Source organism: Trichechus manatus, unplaced genomic scaffold, assembly GCF_000243295.1.
Source record: "Trichechus manatus latirostris isolate Lorelei unplaced genomic scaffold, TriManLat1.0 scaffold00055, whole genome shotgun sequence".
NCBI lineage: Eukaryota > Metazoa > Chordata > Mammalia > Sirenia > Trichechidae > Trichechus > Trichechus manatus.
Genome location: NW_004443991.1, coordinates 2,719,878 through 2,742,950, shown reverse-complemented (window position 1 = coordinate 2,742,950; position 23,073 = coordinate 2,719,878). Strand labels below are relative to the sequence as shown.

Here is a 23,073-nt window from a genome sequence, read left to right as displayed (position 1 = left end):
AAGTGAAAGTTTACAATTCAAGTTAGTCTCTCATACAAAAATTTATACATACATTGTTATGTGACCTTAGTTGCTCTCCCTATACTATGACAGCACACTCATCCTTTCCACCCCAGATTTCTCGTGTCCATTCAAACAGCTGCTGATCCTCCATGCATTCTCATCTCACCTCTGGACAGGAGCTGCCCATTTAGTCCCATGTATGTACTTGAGCTAAGAAGCACACTCTTCACGAGTATCATTTTATGTCCCGTAGTCCAGTCTGATCTTTGTCTGAAGAGTTGGCCTCGGGAATGGTTTTAGTTTTGGGCTGACAGAGTCCGGGGGCCATGTCTTCTGGGGACCCTCCAGTCTCAGTCAAACCATTAAGTCTGGTCTTTTTACTAGAATTTGAGTTCTGCACCCCACTTTTCTCCTACTCCGTCAGGGACTCTCTGTTTGTTTCCTGTCAGGGTGGTCATTGGTGGTAGCTGGGCACCATCTAGTTCTTTGGGTCTCACGCTGATGAAGTCTCTGGTTTATGTGGCCCTTTCTGTCTCTTGGGCTAATACTTTTCTTGTGTCTGTGGTGTTCTTCATGCTACTTTACTCCAGGCAGCTTGGGACCAATCGATGCATTTTAGGTGGGTAACTTGATATTTTATGTGGATTGGGGGGCAGTACAAGAGAGGTTGACTAGTGAGAGAATCATTTAGCAAACACTTATGTAGCGTTACTGCGTGTCAGACACTGTTCAAATTGTTTTATAAATATTAACATTTAATCCTCATAACAGCCCTGTAAGGTAAACACTATTATCCCTGTTTTACAGATGACACAAAGGCACAGAGTTCAGTGACTTGGCCAAGGTCACAGACCTAGTTAGTGGATTTAAGCTTTGGTCTGCTATATAAATAATTTCAATCCTTGCAGTAATTTCTTAAAATAGTTAACTATATTTATATGTTAGTGTCCAGTGGTTAACTTGAGTCAGATTCTTTAAGCCTGATCAGCTCTGGATGAACTGAGGAGGTCAAGTTTCTGAATCTGTAAAACTAGAATTAAGATGATCCCATCAAGATGCTGATATTCTGGAGTTAAAGGATATGTAAGACATAATAGGTACATATAGTGGAATGTTATGCTGACATAAAAAGGAATGAAATCCTGATACGTGCTACAACAGGGATTAACCTTGATGATGTTATGCTGGGTGAAATAAGCCAGATTTAAAAGGACAAATATTGTATGATTCCACTTATAAAAAATACCTAGAATAGGCAAATTCATAGAGACAGAAAGTAAAATAGAAGTTAGTAGAGGCTGGAGGAGGGGCTAATGGGGGAGTTATTGTTTAATGGGTATAGAGTTTCTATTTAGGATGATAAAAAGATTTTTTAAATCTGGAGATAGTAGATGGTTATACAACATTGTGAATCTGTGTAGCACCACTGAATTCTATACTCAATTCACTGCTTAGAATCGTAAATTTTATGGATATTTTACTATATCTCCCCCCCCAAAAAAAAAAAAACAGGAGAAAAAGTTAGGGCGACATCTTCTAATAACCATTGTGGAAGATTCCACCAAAAACAAATAATAGGGTGAATTTTGAGATAGTTGATGGATTATTATACGTTGGTATCTTTTTTCCCTGTAATTTTTCTTACTCTTTTTCATCCTGTTTCAAATGCTTTCTGTGTAGTTTCTCCAATACCATTAGAATTCAGCCAGTTAATACTTTAATCAAACTTCTGTTATATGCAGAATATACTTAAATGTATAGAATCATAAAACCTCACTGCCTATCTCATACAAGTACAGACTTGTTATTGATTTTAACATCAAACGGTAGAATGTAAACCCTAAAACACCTTACTGACAAGTCGATTCAGACTCATGTAGTTGGAATCCCTATAGGACAGAGTAGAACTGCCCCACAGGGTTTCCAAAGCTGTAATCTTTATGGGAACAGCAGACTGCCACATCTTTCTCTGGCAGAGCAGCTGGTGGGTTTGAACCGCCAATCTTTTGGTTAGCAGCTGAGAGCTTAACCACTGTGCCACCATGGCTCCTTATATAACCTCTGTTGGCCTCTAAGTCTGTGCACATGTAAATGCTTTTTTTTAAATGTTTTTCAAATAAACAATGAAGTTTTTTAGTATAAATATGTCGCAAATATTGCATGGGACATACTTAAAAATATTCATTGTTTGTCTGAAATTTACTTATATGTATTTTTTGCAAAACATACACCAATTCAACAGTTTCTACATGTACAATTCAGTGACACTGATTACATTCTTTGAGTTGTGCAACCATTCTCACCCTCCTTTCCAAGTTGTTTCACCCCATTAAGTGTCGTATCTAATTTTTTGAGTTTGCTGTTGTCAGTTAATCCCAAATAGGTACATCTTAAAAAGATGATTTCAAGGCAGACATTCCTTACTAGTTAAGCTATTGTTTGGTTTAAAGAAGACTTTGGGGGATATTTTTGATTTAAGGTTTAAAGATGATCGCAGGGCAGTAATTTCAGGGGTCCATCCAGCCTCCATGGCTTTAGCAAGACTGGATTCCATGAGAATTTGAAATTCTGTCTTACATTTTCTCCCTTTTGATCAGGATTCTTCTGTAGAATCTTCGCTCAAAATGTTCAGTAATGCAGACGTGCACATAAAGTCTTCTCCCTGCTCCTCCATCCCCACCCCAGTATGCTGAGCTGGAAGTTAAATTCAAAAATAGGCTTTCGTGAGTGGCTTTGTACATCAGTGTTTGTTAGATTATATGTGCTGTTCCTTCATACAGCCCTAAATAAAATCAGGCTTTCAAAAACAAACGACTTAATTTACGGTCTCATCACAAGTTGGGAGCATTGGTTGTAGGCTCCACCAGTGTTTTTTCATCTGCAGGCCAGGCCAAAGGACAGCATCCATCTGGGACATGCTATTCCTTTACCAGAGAGAGAAAAGGCCAGAGAACTGGCGGGAAACACTCAGTGCCTCTTAAAGCTTCTGTTCAGACATGGTACACAGCATGTCCAGTCATATTTCATTGGCCAAAGCAAATTGCATGGTCAAGCCTGATTTTAACCCAAACAATCAGTTACTATTAAGTCAATTCCAACCCATGGTGACTCTGTGTTTCAGAGTAAAACTGTATTTCGTCGGGTTTTCAATGGCTGTGACCTTTTGGACACCTGAGGTTGCCATGAGTCGGAATCAAGTTGACGGCAACTAACAACAATGACCTTTTGGAAGTGGATTGCCAGGCCTTTCTTCCGAGGTGCCTCTGGGTGGATTTGGACCGTAACCTTTCAGTTAGTAGCCGTGCATGTTTACGCTACCCAGGGACTCCTAATATCAGTAGGGTAGGAAACCATTAATTTGAGTCTTATTAAATTGCTGTTTATATAAACCAAAAAGAGTTGAATGTTGTCAATGTCATATAGTTCCTATTGCACGAATGCATTGCAACTCACATGGAAACAGGTGGGGCTGCATAATCGTCTTTTAGGGAGAGGGAATAAATAACTGGGAATAAACAACAAAACCGTCTACCTCAGCATGAAAATGAACCATCATTTATAACTTTATATCTTTGAGGGAAAAAAGTACCATACATTTTAAAGAACTCACTTTACATACTTCATGGGGAATATGGTTTCGGCACTTATGCACTCAAACATATGTTAGTGTTACACAGATTAAATAAATAATGATACAGTATATGCTTCAGTTGCCAAGTAACAGCAATATTAAGGTGGACCTGTATACATGTTTTTCCATTGTAGGTATATTAAAGCAAGTCAAAGATTACATTAAACAGTGTAGCAAATGTCAGGAGAAACTAGATCGTTCTCGTCCAATATCAGATGCCTCAGAAATGTTGGAAGAATTGGGGCTAGACCTTGAGTCTGGAGAAGAAAGTAATGAATCAGAGGATGACCTGAGCAACTTTACTTCACCTCCAACTACAGCCTCTAAGCCTGTGAGAAAGAAGCCAGTATCCAAACATGAACTTGTATTTGTAAGTGGTACTTTTCATTCCACTTTAACGTTTGTAGATAGTATGTCAGTATTTGCAGACTTGGAGAATTTTATTTTTCTCAAATCACCAAGACTGAGTGACTGTTGGCACTGACATTGAAGCTATGAGTAGGTTTATGTGCTTGAAGTAGAACTTGTTGAATAAGACACAGTGGGTAATGTACTATGTTATATAAGCTAAAAATATGCTAATACCACCTCTTCAGATGTTCCTATTGTTCCTTCTCTCCAGAATGCACTTAATAGCCTACAGATTTGTTGTTAATTACCACTCTCATTTTTTAATGGTAGTTTGTTAAGGGAGACAACACGTTTCTGGAAGCAGTCTCCGGGTCATGTGGTAAGGTAAATCAGACTGGCTAGATCTTTGTTTTTTGTCTGTTTTTATCAGTTTTGCACATTATCAAATTCCTGATTAGTAAGAAGAGACAGTAGGAAGATTTTATTAGGTCAAGTAGAGCGAAACAAAATAGTGAGGACAAGATATCTTTTTACTTAAATACGTGGGTAACAAAGAGAATATCAGGTTGTTTCTTCATTTTAATTAGTGATATCTGTTAAAAAGGAATCGTTTGTCTTGTTTTAAGTTCTGTCAAAGCTGAAAATATAGATAATGTATAATTCAACTCTGGGTCTTAAACTTATTTTGATAGGTTGACACGAAAGGTGTGGTAAAACGATCTTCTCCAAAACATTGTCAGGCTGTCTTAAAACAACTGAACCAGCAGAGACTCTCCAACCAGTTCTGTGATGTTACTTTGTTAATTGAAGGAGAAGAGTACAAAGCTCATAAATCTGTTTTGTCAGCTAATAGTGAATATTTTCGAGATCTTTTCCTTGAAAAAGGAGCTGTTTCCAGTCATGAGACTGTGGTGGATCTTTCTGGTAAGAATTTTCTGATATTCTTGCTTTTCGTTTTTAAGTCCATTCTGGAAGAGGGATGTGTGTATGTATATGTGTGATGTGTGTCTTAGTAACTTTAGCGTTATAGTAATTCTTTATCAGATAAAGAAAGTTCCTTACCCTTATTATCGGGTGATTTTTGGCTATTCATAACCCTTTACTCTTCCATGTAAATTGTAAAATCAGCTATGGACTTCCACAAAACAAAACAAAAAAAAAAAAAAGAAAGAGAAAAGAATGAATTTTGATAGAGATTGCATTGAATTAATACTACAGTTTTACAGATTTATCCATAAAGGTCTCACACATCTGTTGTTAGATTTATTCCAAAGAACTTTATAGTTTTTGATACTATTATAATTTGTTTCTCTTAAAACTATATACTTTCTAATTTATTTTTGGTGTACGTTAATTTTGTATACACTGATATTGCTAAATTCCTATAACAATTCAGACATTTATCTATAGATGCTTTGGAATTATCTACATAAAATAAACCTGTTATCTGCTATTAATAATGGTTTGTTTCTCCCTTTCCAGTTCTTATAGTTTGAACTTCTTGTTTTACAATGTTGGCTAGGACCTCAAAAAAAGCAGCAGTTTAATAAAAATGACAATAGAGGGTTCTCTTACCTCATTCCCAATTCTAATAGGAGGTGCTTTTTCAGTATTAAGTACATAATTTGGTAAATGTTTTTAATTAATAGACGTTTATCACATTTAACATAAAGGAGATTTCCTCTGAAATGGATGTTCTTATCACATACTTTTTCTGCATCTATTGAGACCATCTTTATTTTTCTCATTTATTCTGTAGTGTGCAAAATTACATTCATTTTTTAATGTTAAGTCAGTTTTTCATTCCTCAGGTAAATCGAGTTTAGCCATGATTACCTTTCATAGAATTGCTATGTTTGGTTTGCTAATATTGTTTAGAACATTTGCATCTGTAGTCATGCGTAATTTTCACACTATTTCTGTCATGTTTTGATATCAGAGTTGTTCTGGCCTTGTAAAACGTGTTTTCCTCTAATTTTTTTACGTACGCTATAATAGTTACTATAAGATTAGAATTATTTTTATTTTGAATTTTTGGTAGAATTTTGGCTTAAATTGCCTGGGCCTGCAATGTACTTTGGAGGAAGATTTTTAACTACAAAATATGACAACTTACTGGTTAGGGAATTGTTTGGGTTTTTAATTTCATCTTGAGTAATTTATATAAAACTATATTTTTCTAGAATTTGTCTATTTCATCTAAAATTGCAGGTTAATTGGAACAAAATTTTCATAATATCCTCTTCAAAATGTCTGCAGCAACTGTAGTTGTGTCCCCATTTTTATTCCTGATAATTGGTTGTAATTTTTCTCTCATTTTTTATTCTTACAAGAGTTTTATTGACTTATTTTTTTAAAATCCTGATGAAGCAGGATTTGGCAAGCTGTAGCATTCAAGCTAATTCCAGGCTGCATCTTGTTCTTGTAAATGAAGTTTTGTTGGAACACAGCATACCTATCCATTTACATCTTACTGTTTCTGCTTTTGAGCTAAGGGCAAAATTGAATAGTTGCAACACAGACCATATGACCTACAAAGCCTAAAATTAACAGCAAATTAGACACAGCTACAGAGTTAACTAACTAGAATTTTCCAGAACAAACTACGAAGGTTTTTTTTTTTTTTTTTTTTTTAATGTGTGATAACAATATTTAAAATCTTTGTTGATCTGATTCAGCCTGTTTGTTTCTGATGGTTCATGGGAAATTTTTCTTACAATTTTGAACTTAGAAATTAAAAAAGTATTAGATAAAAGACCAAATACATAATTTTGTTGGTACGTGATTTTGTTTTTTTTAAGACAAATTTTCTTGCTTACCTCAGGCTTAACTTGTTCTCATAATTTGTAGCAGGATGAAGATGGTTTCAGCCTATTTAGTTATCAGTTTTCCTGGGAATGGCTGAATTAGCTAGCCATGATGATATGTTGGTGTGCAGTCTTCTTATTTTTCAGCTTCCAATATATCTCACAGCTCAAGGCTTCTCTGTATACTCGTCTATCCTCCGTCTTCCTACGTAAAAGGACCACTTTTTATGTCCTTTGAGTTAAAACTGACAAACACAGCAAATGGGAGTTTTTAAAAGGTTGCTTTGGCTTTCTATATATTAACAAACGATCTCAAAGATAAATCGTCACATGAAAAAAGCAAAGTGCAGAACTGTGTGTGTAACCTAGTGACACCTAGTATAAGGAGGGGAAGAAGAATACCTGCCTAAGTATAAACAAACTTGGGGGAGCTATACAAATACTTAGTCATACTGGGTATGAGTGTGTAATCGTTCGTCTTTCCTCAGTTTTGAGTCATTTATTAAAAATTTTAAATGGCTTTTGAAAGTTGAAGCACTGAGAACTTAGAAATAAACTCACCTTATTTTCTCGAACAAAATAAGAATACCTCATGTGTTTCCTTAGACCAGGGGTGGCAAACTACAGCCTAAGGGCCAACCTTTCCCCTTGTTATTTTTGTAAATAAAGCTGTATTGGAACATAGCCACACTGATTCATTAGCATATTATCTATGGCTGCTGTTTTCCAGCTGCATGACAGAGTTGATACCTTACAGCCTGCGATATATAGCATGTGACTCTGCAGAAAAATTTTGCTGACCCCTGCCTTAGACCTTGGTTTTTAATTGTTAGTCATACCACCCTTTGCCCAGCCAAATTTTAGTATAGGTTTCTATTATTAAAAATACAGCTATACTTCCAGAAGTGCGGTTAGAGCACAGGTTGGTTGAACCCCTGCCTACTCACCTCCCTCCCTCCCTTTTTCTACTTTCCGTTGTCCAACAACTGTCTCTTGAGGAGAATTTCTGGAACCCCTGGGGTTCTAAAGGAATACAGTTTGAAAATGACTGCCTTACAACAACTCTTTGAGGTAGTAAGTCTGATAATATCTTATGTTTTAGGTACTGAGATACTTAGGCTCATAGAAGGGAGTTAGTTAAGGTCTAATAAGCAAACAGAACACAAAACAAATCCAGGGGTGTTTAATTGCAAAATAAATGGTCACATTTGCCTTTATATTCTATTTTATATTGTCGTAATCCGTGTTAATTGTTGTTGTAAGATGTTTTAATGGTGATTGACGTTTTTGCCTCCTGCCTTTCTTGTTTCATACAGGTTTTTGTAAGGCAAGTTTCCTTCCTTTACTAGAATTTGCCTATACTTCTGTGCTAAGTTTTGACTTCTGTAGCATGGCTGATGTAGCCATCTTGGCTCGTCATCTCTTCATGTCAGAAGTTTTAGAAATCTGTGAAAGTGTACACAAACTGATGGAAGAGAAGCAGCTAACAGTATATAAAAAGGGTGAAGTACAAACAGTTGCATCCACCCAGGACTTACCAGAACAGAATGGAGTAAGAATAGCACCTCCTGTGGCTAGCAGTGAGGGAACTACAGCAACTTTATCTACTGAACTAGAGGATTGTGAAATTGTACTGGTAGTAAATGGAGAATTGCCAGAAGCTGAGCAGAATGGAGAGCTAGGTCGACAGAATGAGCCCCAGGTCTCTTCAGAGGCTGAAGCTGCTCTGTCACCTGTTCAGTGTATCACTGATTGCCATCCTGAAATGGAATCTGTTGACTTAGCAACAAAGAACAACCAGGTGAAACTAGAAACCTCCAGCAGTAGAGAAGATAGCACAGTCTCTAATATTCCTCCTAAACTTTCAAAAGACAGTGTAATCAGTAGCTCCCCAGAGAACAGTGATATGGGAAATGATATATCAACTGAGGATGTCTGTGCTGAGGACACTCCAGAACATAGACAGAACCTTGCCCAACCTTTAAAAGATCAGGAAAATCTAGTTACACTGACAGCAAAGGCAGACCTTGGCCCTGATGATGATACTTACAGAAGCAGGCTTCGGCAGCGTTCAGTTAGCGAAGGAGGATATATCCGACTGCACAAGGGAATGGAGAAAAAGCTGCAGAAGCGGAAAGCTGTTCCCAAGTCAGCAGTTCAACAGGTATGAGGTAAAGGGGTTGACCTTTGTAGTTTTAGCTTCAGGTGAAAGCATTCTATTTATAAACTTATGCTATAGTGAACATTATTTGGGAGGGGTGCAGGGAAGCAACTTACTATTTCAAATACAAACAATAAGATAATGTGAATTTGCAGTGTTTTTGTTAGAAATTTATAACACGACTCATAACTTTAAAAATCAAAATGAGTATATTTACTTAGGTTGTGTTTTCTATCCCTTAATAGGTGGCCCAGAAATTAGTTCAAAGAGGAAAAAAGATGAAACAGCCAAAAAGAGATGCTAAAGAGAACACCGAAGAAGCAACCCATAAATGTGGGGAATGTGGGATGGTTTTTCAGAGACGATATGCCCTTATAATGCACACACTGAAACATGAAAGAGCTAGAGATTACAAATGTCCAGTAAGTGTCTGGAAAGCTAATTGAAAAGATGGTCTAACTTCATGATAAATAGAATCCTATTTACTGCTTGATTGTTATCCTACCAATTGTATTCTGTGTCTCTTTTGCAACATTCTACATATTGCTATAAGATTCACCTTTTGATTTGTACATATCATTTCCTTGCCAAAAAAAAAAAAAACATTCATGAAAGATTTATAGTAAATTATGTCAGAAAGAATCCTTTGATACAACACCTTGCCAATTAAAAAAAAAAAAAAAAATCAGTAACTTACCTCTGCTTCCTCCTGATACCCTAGTAAGACAACAGTAAAAAGATTGTTTTAAAAATACAAACTCAAGCTCAAGTAGATACCTGAGACTAAATGTACAGCTCCTGTCCAGAGGTGAGATGAGAAGGCAGAGAGGGTCAGGAGCTGGTTGAATGGACATGGGAAATCAGGGGTGGAAAGGAGGAGTGTGCTTTCACAGTATAGGGAGAGCAATTAGGGTCACATAACAGTATGTATAAATTTTTGTATGAGAGACTAACTTGAACTGTAAACTTGAAGTACAACAATAAAATATATCTGTATACATATAAACTCATAAAATGGCAAAAAAAACAGATAAGGAGTCCTTAGCAACTAAATTCTTGAAGCTGATAAATACATGGAGGGCTAGTAACTGATTTACCAGAAGCCCTGCTGGCACAGTGCTTAAGAGCCCGGCTCTTAAGAGTTTGAATGTGGTGGATTCCACAGCAGTTTGAATCCACCAGCCACACCTTGGAAACCCTATGGGGCAGTTCTACTCTGTGCTGTAGGGTCGCTACGAGTCGGAATTGACTTGATGACAATGGGCTTGTTTTTTTTTTGTCTTAGTAACTGATTTAGCAGATTTGCAAGAACTCAATTCTAGGCTTTCAGTAGGGAAAGCTAAGAATCAACCCGAATTATATTCCAGAGCCCCCAAAATATTCAAAAGTTGGTGGTACCAACTACCTTGAAAGTACAGGTAGGTCTGGTTGTTAGAAAATTGTTTGAAGAAGCAGTTAAATCACTGTTCCCACCTCCTTGGCTAAAGCTCTATCTTCTCCTCTTTGGAAAAGATAAAACCATAACTGCTCTGGGGAACACTACAGTAAGGGTGGATGTACTGTGCCAAAAACAGGGAAAAATAAAAGTTTACATACTGAATATTGAAACTTTTAAGTTCTCTTTCCCCACATAAGTCCCAGGATGTTGGCAGCCAAACTCTTAACCCTAAAAGCAAAAGATAGAAAGGCTTATCTTTGAGAAATCTGAACAGTAGACCTGAAGATAACTGACTAAAACCCATGGTTGACTCCCCTACACAGAAATTCCAATTAGTTTTTTAATGTCTTACTCTGAAATATGAACAGACACCAGTGATCATCAGACTTATGACAAAAGGTTTCAAGAAATACAACTTTGAAAAATCTGAGAATATAGAGACAAGAAAACTTTTAAAAAGAGCATCCTTTATATCAGAGATAAATGAAAAAATTTCAAATATAAAACAATAACCAGATACTTTAAAAAAGAGCACATTAAGAGAAAAATCTTATGAATAAAATACATATAATGGTAAATATAAAAATCTCAGTAAAGTTGAGAAATGGAGTTGACAAAATCTCCCAGAAAATAGAGCAAAAGGACAAGTTAGAAAATGGGAGTGAAAAGAAAATCACAGGATTGGTCTAGGCTGTCCAGTATCCAAGTAATCATTCCAAACAGAGAACATGCGGGAAAGAAGTAATTGATGCAGTAATCAAAGAAAAATTTTAAAACTTAAGGATATCAGTTTGCATATTAAAAAAGTACATTGAAATTGGTGAATGCTTTGATTCAGTGCATTGAAAAGGGTGCATGGAATGCTCAGCACAGTAGATGAAAACAAATCCATATCAAGCTACATTATGAAATTTCAGAATACAGAGGACAAAGAGAAAATCTTATAAATTGCCAGAGAGAAAACAGATATTCTGTCTCATAGAAAAGAATAAGGATCAGAATGGCTTTAGACTTTTCAGCAGCAACAATGGAAGCTGGAAGGCAAAGGCATGGTGCCTTCAAAATTCTAAAGGGAAATGGTTTCTTACTTGGAACCTATAGCCAATCAAACTGTCAGTTGTTTATGAGAGTAGAATAAGAACATTTCCAGACATGCAGAGTTTTAAGTTTTACCTCCGAGGCCCTCTCCCTCAGTTTTTGGCAGAGGTGTTCCACCAAAATGAGCAAGGCATAGGAAACATGGGATCCAGTTCAGTAGAGTCTAAGGGATTCACCAAGATGGTAGTAAAGGAGATCTCAGGATGAAACTGTATAACAAGCATAGGGAACAACGGTCCCAGGTTGGAATAGGACATAATTCTTTGAAAATGCTCCAGTAACATGATGTGTTTTAAATCTCCTGTCAGTGGGCAGTTGGGAGAAATATTTGGTGATGAATTAGTAGTAAATACATAAGGAAACCAGCAAAGTGGAAAACAAAAAAGCAAGAAAGGAAAAAGAATCATAGTGTACTATATGGCCCAGTCATAAATAACATTTACACCATCCTAATAACGTAAACCCTGAAACTGATGCAATCAAAATTCTAATGTAAGTATCTTGGGAAGGTAGGGTAATGGGAAGCTTTTACGTATGTGTAGGGAGTAGAGGGGTGAGAGGTTGTCATCTTCCATCCTGCGTGATACTTAGAGTTACAAAGATGAGCATCAAAAATGAGTCAAAAAAGTTACCTCTAGGAAACAAAGGTGGAGGGGTGGATGAGGAGACCTGTTTTTTTTGTTTTTAAAACACTTTTATAAATGTTTAGCATATATAACTGATTTAAAAAGAAACAACAAAAGCTTTCATGACTCCTCAACACATACAGGATAAAATCCAAGAACTATCATAGTTCTTTTTCCTTTTTCCAATGCCTATTTGTGCTCCACCCAACAACTGTTAGTCTCTGTCTGGGTCCTACAGTTCCTTCAGGCCCCCACCTCGGGCATGATGCCTTTCCTGATTGTTCTCATCAGTCCCTCCGCTTGAGTGCTTTGCCTTTTTTGTATATAAATCTTGTTTCTGCAGTTAGATCGTAAGCCTCTCTGGAGTAGGGGCTGGGTCTTGTCTCTCTTTAGCATCTGGTACCAGCACATTGTCTTTTACATAATACATGGGTTTATTAATTTATATAATAATAACAAATGAGAAGTTGAAATGCAGGTTGAGTTTCACTTAGAATTTTGTAATGGAATGCATTTAGACAGAACTTTGTTTACTTTTTCTTTTAGTTGTGTAAAAAACAGTTTCAGTACAGTGCCTCCTTGAGAGCACACCTTATCCGGCATGCCAGAAAAGATGCCCCCACTTCATCCTCTTCCACTTCCACATCCAACGAGGCGTCGGGAACATCATCTGAGAAGGGCAGAACCAAACGAGAGTTTATATGCTCCATATGTGGAAGGACATTACCTAAATTATATTCTCTTCGAATACATATGTTAAAGCACACAGGTGTAAAGCCACATGCATGCCAGGTAAAGCCTTACATTTATTTTGTTAAAGAAGATTGGAACTTAACTATGGTAATGGGACTGGTTGATGTATATGCTAGTGTCACCCCCTCTCATGTACAAAGTCAAAGTGAAATCTGTGGCTTCTTCAGTTTATTGCCTAGGTTAAGGGTGATTGATTGCTGTTGTGTTCTTTTTTTTTTTTATTATTGTACTTTAGGTGAAGGTTTACAGATAGTTTCTCATTAAACAGTCAGTACATATATTGTTTTATGACATTGGTTAACAACCCCACGACATGTCACCCCTCTCCCTTCTCGACGTTTTTTTTTGGTGAAAATATACGTAGCCAAAGATACACCATTTCAGAAAATTTCTGCGTGCACAGTTCAGTGACATTGATTACGTTCTTCCAGTTGTGCTGCTATTCTCACTTTAGATGAAGGTTTACAGAACAGAATAGTTTCCATTAAACAGCACACGTTGCCCTTTGACAATATTTAACACCACCACTACATGTCAACACTGTCCCTACTCAACCTTGGGTTCCTTAACACCAGCTTTCCTGTCCCCTTCTGCTTCTAGTCCTTGTCCCTGGACTGCTGTGCCTCATTTGTCCCATTTTGTTTTATGGGGCTATTCAATCCCCAGCTGAATGGTGAACCTCGAAAGTGACTTCACCACTGAGTTAAAGGGTGTCTAGGGGCCATACTCTTGGGGTTTCTCCAGACTCTTTCAGGCCAGTAAATCTGGTCTTTTTTGTGTGTGATGGAATTTTGTTCTACATCCTTCTCCAGCTCTGTCCAGAACCCTCTGTTGTGATCCTGGTCAGAGCAGTCAGTGGTGGTAGCCGGGTACCGTCTAGCTGTACTGGACTCAGTCTGGTGGAGGCCATGGTAGCTGTGGTCCATTAGTCCTTTGGACTGATCTTTTCCTTATATCCTGTTCTGTTCATTCTCCCTTGCTCCTGAAGGGGTGAGACCAGTGGAGTATCTTAGATGGCTGCTTCCAGGCTTTTAAGACCCCAGACGCTACTCACCAAGGTAGAATGTAGAACATTGTTTTTATAAAACGTATTATGCCAGTTGAGCTAGATGTTACCCAAGACCATGGTCCCTACAGCCCTCCGTCCAGCAATTCAGTCCCTCAGGGAGTTTGGGTGTGTCTATGGAGCTTCCATGACCTTTTCTTGTACAAGTTGTGCTGGTTTCCCCAGTATTGTGTACTGTCTCACCCTTCACCAAAGATACCACTTATCTATTGCCTATTTAGTATTCCCCTCCACCCCTCCCATCCCTCGTAGCCAACAAAGATTGTTACTTTGTGTGTGTAAATTTTTTCATGAGTTTTTACAGTAGAGGTCTCATACAATATTTGTCCTTTTGTGATTGACTTATTTCACGCTGCATAATGTCCTCCAGTTTCATCCATGTTATGAGATGCTTCACAGATTCATCATTGTTCTTTATCATTGTGTAGTACTTTGTTTTGTGTATGTACCATAGTTTGTTTATCCATTCGTCTGTGGATGGGCATCTAGGTTGTTTCCATCTTTTTGCTGTTGTGAACAGTGCTGCCACGAACATGGGTGTGCATATGTCTATTTGTATGATGGCTCCTATTTCTCTAGGACATACTCCTAGGAGTGGGATTGCTGGATCGTATGGTATTTCTATTTCTAGCTTTCTAAGGAAGCGCCATATCATTTTCCAAAATGATTGTATCATTTTGCATGTCCACCAGCAGTGCATATGAGTTCTAATCTCCCCGCAGCCTCTCCAACATTTAATTTCCAGTGTTTTTGATTCGTGCCAGTAATGCCAGGGTAAGATGGAATCTCATTGTGGTTTTAATTTGCATTTCTCTAATGGCTAGTGATCACGAGTATTTCCTCATGTGTCTGTTGGCCGCTTGAGTGTCTTTTTTGGTGAATTGTCTGTTCATTTCCTTTGCCCATTTTTTAATGGGATTATTTGTCTTTTTGTTGTAGAGGTGTTGGATTTTTTTGTAGGTTATGGAGATTAGACCAAAAATTCTTCCCCAGTCTGTAGGTTCTCTTTTTACTCTTCTGGTAAAGTCTTTTGAAGAGCATAGGTGTTTGATTTTTAGAAGATCCCAGTTATCTAGCTTATCTTCTGGGGTTGTTGTGTTCTTTAGTTTGCTGTTAGGGGTTGTAATATGAAATGGATTTATTTAGAATGTTCATGGAACTTTTTAGGGTCCAGAGGATGTACTGGGTGGGAATGACCAATTCATCATCCCAACCATTCCTTAACCTTCAGCAAGACCAACCTGGACTGGAAAGGAAGCTATGGCTGGAACAAATCTCCTGGGTCTGCAAAAGTCCTGCTGCCTATGTAATGCGTCCTTCTAGAGCTGAGGACTGAGGGTTCCTAAATGCCAAAATATGACTCCTGGGTAAAGAATCCTCTATGATTAGCCAGCGTCTGGCTATTTGGAACAGTGAAAAATTTCTAGTAGCAGCTGTATTTATTAATAGCTGTCTTTATTAATAAACAGTTTTAGAACCAGTGAGATTTCTTTTAGTTCCCATTTTTAGATTTTTATTACTTGAGAATAGAATATGAGACTAGAATGAACCTCCATGTGCCCTTCACCCAGCTTCGATAGTTATCAGTTCATGGGTCAGTCTTACTGTATGTATACTGCCACTCACTTACTCCACGTCTGCGTCCTAGTATTTTGAGCCAAGTACCAAGCATCATTTTCTTCATCAATTTAAATACTAAGCATTAACTGGGCCTCTGGTCTTTTAGTGCAGCACTACCCACAGAGTGTTGTCCATGGAAGAAACGTACAGAAATAGGGAATAAGCATGGGAGCAGTTCTACTCCGTAACACATGTGGTCCCACAAGGCAGAACCGACTCCATGGCAAGGGGTTTGTTTTTTCTTTTAACTGTTGACCAGTCTCACAAGGGTGGCAAAAGGTTTGTTTGCACTGTTTTGAACTCCTCCAGAGATCACATGGATTTATGAAAAATAGCAGCAGTATTTGTTTTAAGTGCTGAGTTCGAAGGGGATCGACCAGCTAATATCCGTGGCACTTGTGCTTTCAACTTTCATTTTCTAATTTTACTTAAAATTTAATTTAAAGTTTTATTTAAAATAGCATACTAGTTTCTCTGCTCTCATTCTTCAGAAAAAGCCCCTACCTTCTCTTTTGTTTTACTGGTTCAGACACCCCTGTTCTGTCTTAGGTCTGTGGAAAGACTTTTATCTATAAGCATGGTCTAAAATTACACCAGAGTCTCCACCAATCGCAGAAGCAGTTCCAGTGTGAACTCTGTGTTAAGTCATTTGTTACCAAACGAAGTCTTCAAGAACATATGAGCATTCACACAGGTAGTGAGAAATTTATGTTGACATACTTATATTTCATATAGTATTATTTTACTGTTATGTTGGTATGCTATAATTATATTGGAAATTATATTGATATATACTGATGGTTGTGTATATACATTTTTTTAATTAATGAGTGTTGGAAGTTAAGAAGTTTTCTTAAAGCTAGTTTCAGAGCTGTCTTATTTGTGTAAAAGCATGTTTTCCTCAGTGTAGAAAAATTGCGTACTGGGTGTTAAATTGTGCATAATTTAGATTCAGGCCCCTAAAGAGATTGTCATGCTTTAAAAAAGTTAAGCAATAGGCAGATGTAAAAATCAACATGGTAAGTGGCTTATAATTTGATTAGAATTTTTAGTCTACACATAGTTATTTTCAGATGCTTTACAGCAGATGTGTGGAAATGGCTGATGAAGGGTAGATGTCTGCTCTAGAACTTGTATTCTTTTCTGTTACTATTATAATCCATACATTATGCAAGCGTGTCACATTCTTTGCGTAGTAGCTTTTGCTGGTACTATAGTTCAGAGGAAATGGAGATTTTGACATGGTTTGTTGTTATTCTCAGAAGGTGGCTGGCTGCCAAATGTTACCGCTTCTGTGTCACCTTTACATAAAATAACTTCTGAAATACAGCATAAAGAATTTTGTTGGAGTGGACCTGATTGCTGGATTTGTGATGTGGTTTTTATTTTTTACAGGAGAGTCCAAGTACCTTTGCTCAGTTTGTGGAAAGTCTTTTCACAGGGGCTCTGGACTCAGCAAGCACCTAAAGAAACACCAGCCAAAGCCTGAGGTTCGAGGCTATCATTGTACTCAGTAAGTATTTCACATGTGAAGCGTTCAGTTAACTTCATTATGTTCTTACTCGGTTTTGAAAGTTGTTTTCAATATTAAACTGTAATTTCAGTTTACTCTTGATTTTAATCAGTTGTCTTAGGCTGGGTTCTCTAGAGGAGCAACACAAGTGTAAATATACATACAGAGAGATTTATCTCAAGGACACGGCTCACACAGTTGTGGAGGCTTGCAAGTCCCAAATCTTTGGGTCAGGCATCAGGCTGGAGGCTTCTCCTGACTCATGTGGTTGCAGTGGCTGACGAACCAAAAATCGGCAGGTCAAGTGGAAGCTTGCTGGTTCCTGGGGTTGTGGGAGCTGACAGATCCCAAAATCTGCAGGTTAGGGAGCAGACTGCTGGCTGACATCCCAAGAACCGGAGGTCAGAGGATGACAAGTCAGACGCAGGATCCAGAGAGAGCTTTGCCAGAACATCCGTATATATTGGATGCAGGTCACACCCCCAAGGAAACTCACTGGCTTTCAACTGATAGGCCTTTCAACTAATTGACTGCTCACATCAGATCACAAAATGGAGGATTACATACTATCTGCCAAACTACTGAGAATCATGGCCTAGCCAAGTTGACATATAACCTTAACCATCACATCAGTCTGTTCTGTTTTTTTTTTTTTGGCTTAGGTGTGGCTATTTATTATTATTTTTAAACCGCATTATTGAGGTATAAATCACATATCATACAAATAACTCATTTAAAGTGACTTAGATTCCCGGGGGAAATGGGCTACTAGGAGGTGGGGACTATGGGAAAGAAGAGTCCTCACTGCCAACCAGAAATTGTTTCTAGGAAGTTAGTTCCTCTGAAGTCCCTGGACACTGCTGGTTTTCTCCTTCTCTTTTTCCTTTTTCATTTTTCAAAGCCTCTTGAAACTTTTTTTTTTTTCCTAATTCAGGTATTCATATAACTTAAAATTTACCGTTTTAACCAGTTACAGTGTACAGTTCATTGGCTTTTACTGCATTCACAATGTTGTGCAACCATCACCACTGTCTAATTCCGGAATGCCTTCAACACTCAGTGTCTTAGTCATCTAGTGCTGCTCTAACAGAAATACCACAAGTGGATAGTTTTAATAAGGAGAAATTTATTCTCTCACAGTCCAGCAGGCCACAAGTCCAAATCCAGGGCATGAGCTCAAGGGGAAGGCCCTCTCTCTCTGTCAGCCTTCTTCTCATCAGTGTTCCCCTGGACTTGGAGCCCCTCCGTGCAGGGACCCCAGGTCCAAAGGACGCACTCTGCTCCTGGCACTGCTTTGTTGGTGGTATGAGGTCCCCCTTCTCTGCTTACTTCCCTTTCCTTTTATCTCTCGTAAGGTAAAAGGTAGTGCAGGCCACACCCTAGGGAAACTCCCTTTACATTGGATCAGGGATGTGACCTAGGTAAGGGTGGTGTTACAATCCCACCCTAATCCTCTTTAAGGTAAAATTACAATCACAAAATGGAGAACAGCCACACAACACTGGGAATCATGGCCTAGTCAAATTGATACATATATTTTTGGGGGGACACAATTCAATCCATGACACTCAGGCAGGCAGTTTATAGCTCAGCCTTAGCTTTTGCTTCCTGCTTGTGCAGAGCCTGAAGGTCAGCCAGAGGTGAGAGCTTAGGGCCTTCTCAGGTCTTTTCTGAGCATACGCCCAGCCCAGCCCTGGACGTGCGCATAGCCTTCTAGATTCCCAGGAATATGTGAAAGTTTTTCAAAGCTCTGGTGGTGCAGTGGTTAAGCGCTCGGCTGCTAACTGAAAGGTTGGCTGTTTGAACCCACCAGCCACTCTGCAGAAGAAGAGACCTGACAATCTGCTCCCATAAAGATTACAGCCTAGGAAACCGTATGGGGCAGTTCTATTCTGTCATATAAGGTTGTTATGAGTTGGAATTAACTAAGCAGCACACAACAACAACATTCCCCAAAGCACTTCATTCCCCAGCCTTGACCCTCAAGCTTTTGATTTGTCTCTTGTATGTCCAACTGTTATTCCTTGCCCCAGGAGTGAGCAGCTAATACATTTACCTTTGACAATAAGGTCCATTTTGCTCCCTGTGATACTAGAGACCTGTACTGGGAATGTGGGCTGTTGTCTTCAAGGCCATTGCCAAGTTGGGGAGCAGGGCATGGGGCTAAGGTAAGTTAAAATGCCACAAAGCTCTCTTAGTGAAATTCAGGTTTTGTTCTTGATTAAGTATTTGCCTGGTTGCTGTAAACTTTTTATTAATTTCCAGAGTTTTGATAAAGCTGGTTCTCACAGTTTTTGCCAGTTTATTCCCTGCTTTTTTGGAGGGATAGGTAGGCTCTTGGAGTTCCCTACTCTGCCATATTTGCTGATGTCACTCTAATCAGTCTTATCTTAAAACAAAGTTTACTATCAAGACATTTCCAGTTGTGAATGAAAGAAAAGCTGACCTAAACTGGCTTGAATTGAAAGGTAAAGTCTAGGAGTCTGAATGGTTTAATTCAGCTGGGTTCAGATTCATTAGTACTTGGTTTCCCTCAGGCTTCATATGGTTACAGAGTAGTGGCAGCTTTCCAGCCTCACATCACTTCAACTCTCAGGTAGTCAAGCTTCTTTTCTAGTAGTTCCTGTAAAAGCCCTGAGGTTCTCTCTGATTTGATTAAGTCATTTGGTCACCCCTGAATCAAACACTGTGGTGAATGCTGTGTTCCGATTTAGGCCTGAGTCACTGCTCCCTCCCTGGAGTCAGTGGTGAAGCTTATCCCTGGCACATGGACAGAGAATGGGAGCGGGGTGAATCTCAAAATGAAAATTTAGGGCTCCTTCTGTAAAAGGGAGGAGACAATGTCCATTATAATAACTTTTGGGAACTCCTCATGATTCTTTCTAAAATATTTCTAATGCTCTAGAGGTAAAAGAACTTAAAATCCTGCAGCCTTGATACAAGATTGGAATGCTAGGAAATTCTTTTATTTTAAATTGGGATCATTTTATCGTGGGGTTCTAGAAACTTTAGCATATAATGAGTTCTTGGAAACTTGCTTTAAAGGAATAAGATGATCCAGTTAGGTGATTGAACTTTATTATTGCAGATGTGAAAAAAGTTTCTTTGAAGCAAGAGATCTTCGTCAGCACATGAACAAACATCTTGGTGTCAAGCCGTTCCAGTGCCAATTTTGTGATAAGTGCTATAGTTGGAAGAAAGATTGGTATTCCCATGTGAAGTCTCATTCTGTCACTGAGCCTTACAGGTGGGTAAATGTGAGAAGGATCTGAACTTGATAACACACACACACATCACACACACAGATACATACTTGGATTGATTCTTAAGGCTCCTGGTGTTTTGAAAAAATAATTGAGGGTTTTTCCCCCTATTTTAGGTGTAATATATGTGGCAAAGAATTTTATGAAAAAGCATTGTTCAGAAGGCATGTAAAGAAAGCTACCCATGGCAAAAAAGGAAGAGCAAAGCAAAACCTGGAATGGGTATGTGAACAATGTGGAAGAAAATTCACTCAGCTGAGAGAGTACAGGAGACACATGAACAACCATGAAGGTAACTGTACTTAATATCATATGTATCTAAATGAAAGTCAGTCCAGCAGTGATTCTCCTTTCATCTGCTCTCCTCTTGCCTACTACCATACCTTCCTTGATCAGAGCTTACTCCCACATCTTGGAACACTTATTCCGTTGATACAGGTGATTCTGAACCAGATTATCTAATGATATATATACGTGGATTTCTTTTTTAGTGAGCTATATCAGCATTTTTATGTAGAACTAGACTATGTGAATCCTCAGTTTCCTTATCTTAGGTATTTATCATTACAGGATTGCTGTGAAGATGGAGTAAGATTATGCATGGAACCCATTTAACTCAAATTTGTTTCTCAGTAGTATCTACACATGAGAACATCTTTAGAGAGATTATAGTGCAGAATCTTGTTTATTCTAAGATAAATAATTAGGTCCTGAATAAAAGATTGCCAAAGTCAAGATAGAAAGGCTAGTGGTTTACTACTAAAAGAAAAACATTTAGCGGGCAACTTTAATATATTTTGGTACTTGCACCTCACCACACCCCCTCATTTTTTTTTAATAGGAGTTAAGCCATTTGAGTGCTTGACATGTGGAGTAGCTTGGGCTGATGCCCGATCTCTAAAACGCCACGTCAGAACACATACTGGTGAGCGGCCCTATGTCTGTCCTGTATGTAGTGAAGCCTACATAGATGCTCGAACACTTCGCAAACATATGACTAAATTCCACAGAGATTATGTGCCTTGCAAAATTATGCTGGAGAAAGACACCCTTCAGTTTCATAACCAAGGAACTCAAGTGGAGCATGCTGTTAGCATCTTAACAGCAGACATGCAGGAACAAGTAAGCAGTGGTCCTCAGGAACTGGAGACTGTAGTAGTGACAGGAGAAACTATGGAAGCTCTCGAAGCTGTTGCAGCTACTGAAGAATGTCCATCCATGTCTACGCTTTCTGACCAAAGTATTATGCAAGTGGTTAATTATGTATTGGCACAGCAGCAAGGACAGAAGCTCTCTGAAGTTGCAGAAGCTATTCAGACTGTTGAAGTAGAGGTGGCACATATTTCAGAAGCAGAATAAATAAATAGTAATGGAGATTAAAACGAAGTGACATTTCATGTACACTGAACTCACAGAACATTTGTTTACAGTACTGTGTGACTATCCACTTAAGAGTTTGTATGTCAAGGCTCTGCGCTGTTTACCGATGGTGCGACATTTCTAAATGGTTTGTTTGGCCAGTGGGTCCTGCAGAAAGATCCATTTACTGTAAAGAAATTGAATATATTTGATGGCAGTGGTTTATCATGGTATAATTTTTTATGAATTAATGTTTATAAAGGACTGTACTAAATCAAAAACTGCTCAGTTTCATTTGCATTTTGACACTATTATATATTTTGAGTTTAAGAGGCTGCACCAATGGGCTTTTCTTCTCTTTTTATCCTCAAAATGTAAAGGTAAGGTTCTATGATTTCATTTGCCCCATTTATGGATTAAAAAGAAAATTCTAATATAAAGCATTTTAGTAGAATGTATATTACATTTTTTAAATGCTTCAAATCTGTGATTGTTGACTATTTATTTTAACCCCCTCTAAGTCAGGGATCTTATTCTGTTTTAAAGCACTTAGTAAGTTACATGTTATAATCAAGTTTGCACAGTATACTTATATGGGGAAACCATAAATTAATAGCTAACTTTTTAAATGCCATTAAAATGCATGCAATGCGTATTAAAGCCTTAGTATACAATCTCTTCAAGGCAGGTAAGCTGGCCATGAGAAAAGAGCTCTGTTATGCAGTAGTGTTGATGGGAATTTCTCCTTGATAATATAGGTCGATACATGGAAAGAAAAAAAAATCCAGTTCTTTTGCTGAAGAATGAACAAGTTAAAACTCGGTTTGGTATGTTTTCAGCTATTGTATCATGTTTAATTGTTTAATTTTGTTGAAAAACTACAGTTTAGAAATAGGAAAGAAATATAGACATCTGCAGTAGCCCCATGATACCATATAATCATCAAGTAAATTGAGAAATACTGAAAATTCTTCAATGAAGCCCTCATTATAGTAACACTACTGGAAGAAATTAAATGATTACAGTCCACCAAATTATTGAAAGTAAATTATTTTAAAAAGTTACCTGAAAACTATATTAATTCGTGTGTTTGATTTTAAATTCCCACATCTTGAAGCTGTCCAATTTTCTGATTTTCAGAATAATCATAAGGAGATTCCACTTTTCTAAGAAATTACCACTGAAGCTATAATTGTCAAAATTAAACTTTAAAGTATTAGAAGCTATTACAAGGTGTAAAGTTAAGAAATAAGCAAATCACATGTAAATCATTCCTAAAGCACAAGAAAAGAATGTGCCTTGATGTACATATATTATTGAGATACTTCCTCGTTTACTTTAAAAATGGCTTTAAGGCTAAAGAATAAATGTGATAGCCATGCAT

At 37.9% G+C, this 23,073-nt stretch overlaps 1 protein-coding gene across 5 annotated transcripts in view; it reads left to right on the top strand.

Moving 5' to 3' along the window:
* ZBTB11 (zinc finger and BTB domain containing 11) overlaps window positions 1-22,022 on the top strand; it is a 26,645-nt gene extending 4,623 nt beyond the window's left edge. For 2 of the 5 annotated variants that reach the window (XM_004378145.2, XM_023732875.1), the window contains exons 2-11: window positions 3,769-4,004; window positions 4,678-4,909; window positions 8,109-8,956; window positions 9,199-9,375; window positions 12,662-12,907; window positions 16,104-16,248; window positions 16,950-17,067; window positions 20,156-20,314; window positions 20,447-20,622; window positions 21,172-22,022. In XM_004378145.2, the coding sequence (XP_004378202.1) occupies window positions 3,769-4,004; window positions 4,678-4,909; window positions 8,109-8,956; window positions 9,199-9,375; window positions 12,662-12,907; window positions 16,104-16,248; window positions 16,950-17,067; window positions 20,156-20,314; window positions 20,447-20,622; window positions 21,172-21,689 (2,855 nt within the window). In that variant the 3' untranslated portion in view covers window positions 21,690-22,022. Of the gene's footprint in view, window positions 1-590; window positions 623-3,213; window positions 3,261-3,321; window positions 3,346-3,768; window positions 4,005-4,677; window positions 4,910-8,108; window positions 8,957-9,198; window positions 9,376-12,661; window positions 12,908-16,103; window positions 16,249-16,949; window positions 17,068-20,155; window positions 20,315-20,446; window positions 20,623-21,171 lie in introns of those variants that run through there. The other 3 variants (XM_023732877.1, XM_023732874.1, XM_023732876.1) reach the window with 3 other exon arrangements.
* The last annotated feature ends 1,051 nt before the right edge of the window (window positions 22,023-23,073 follow it).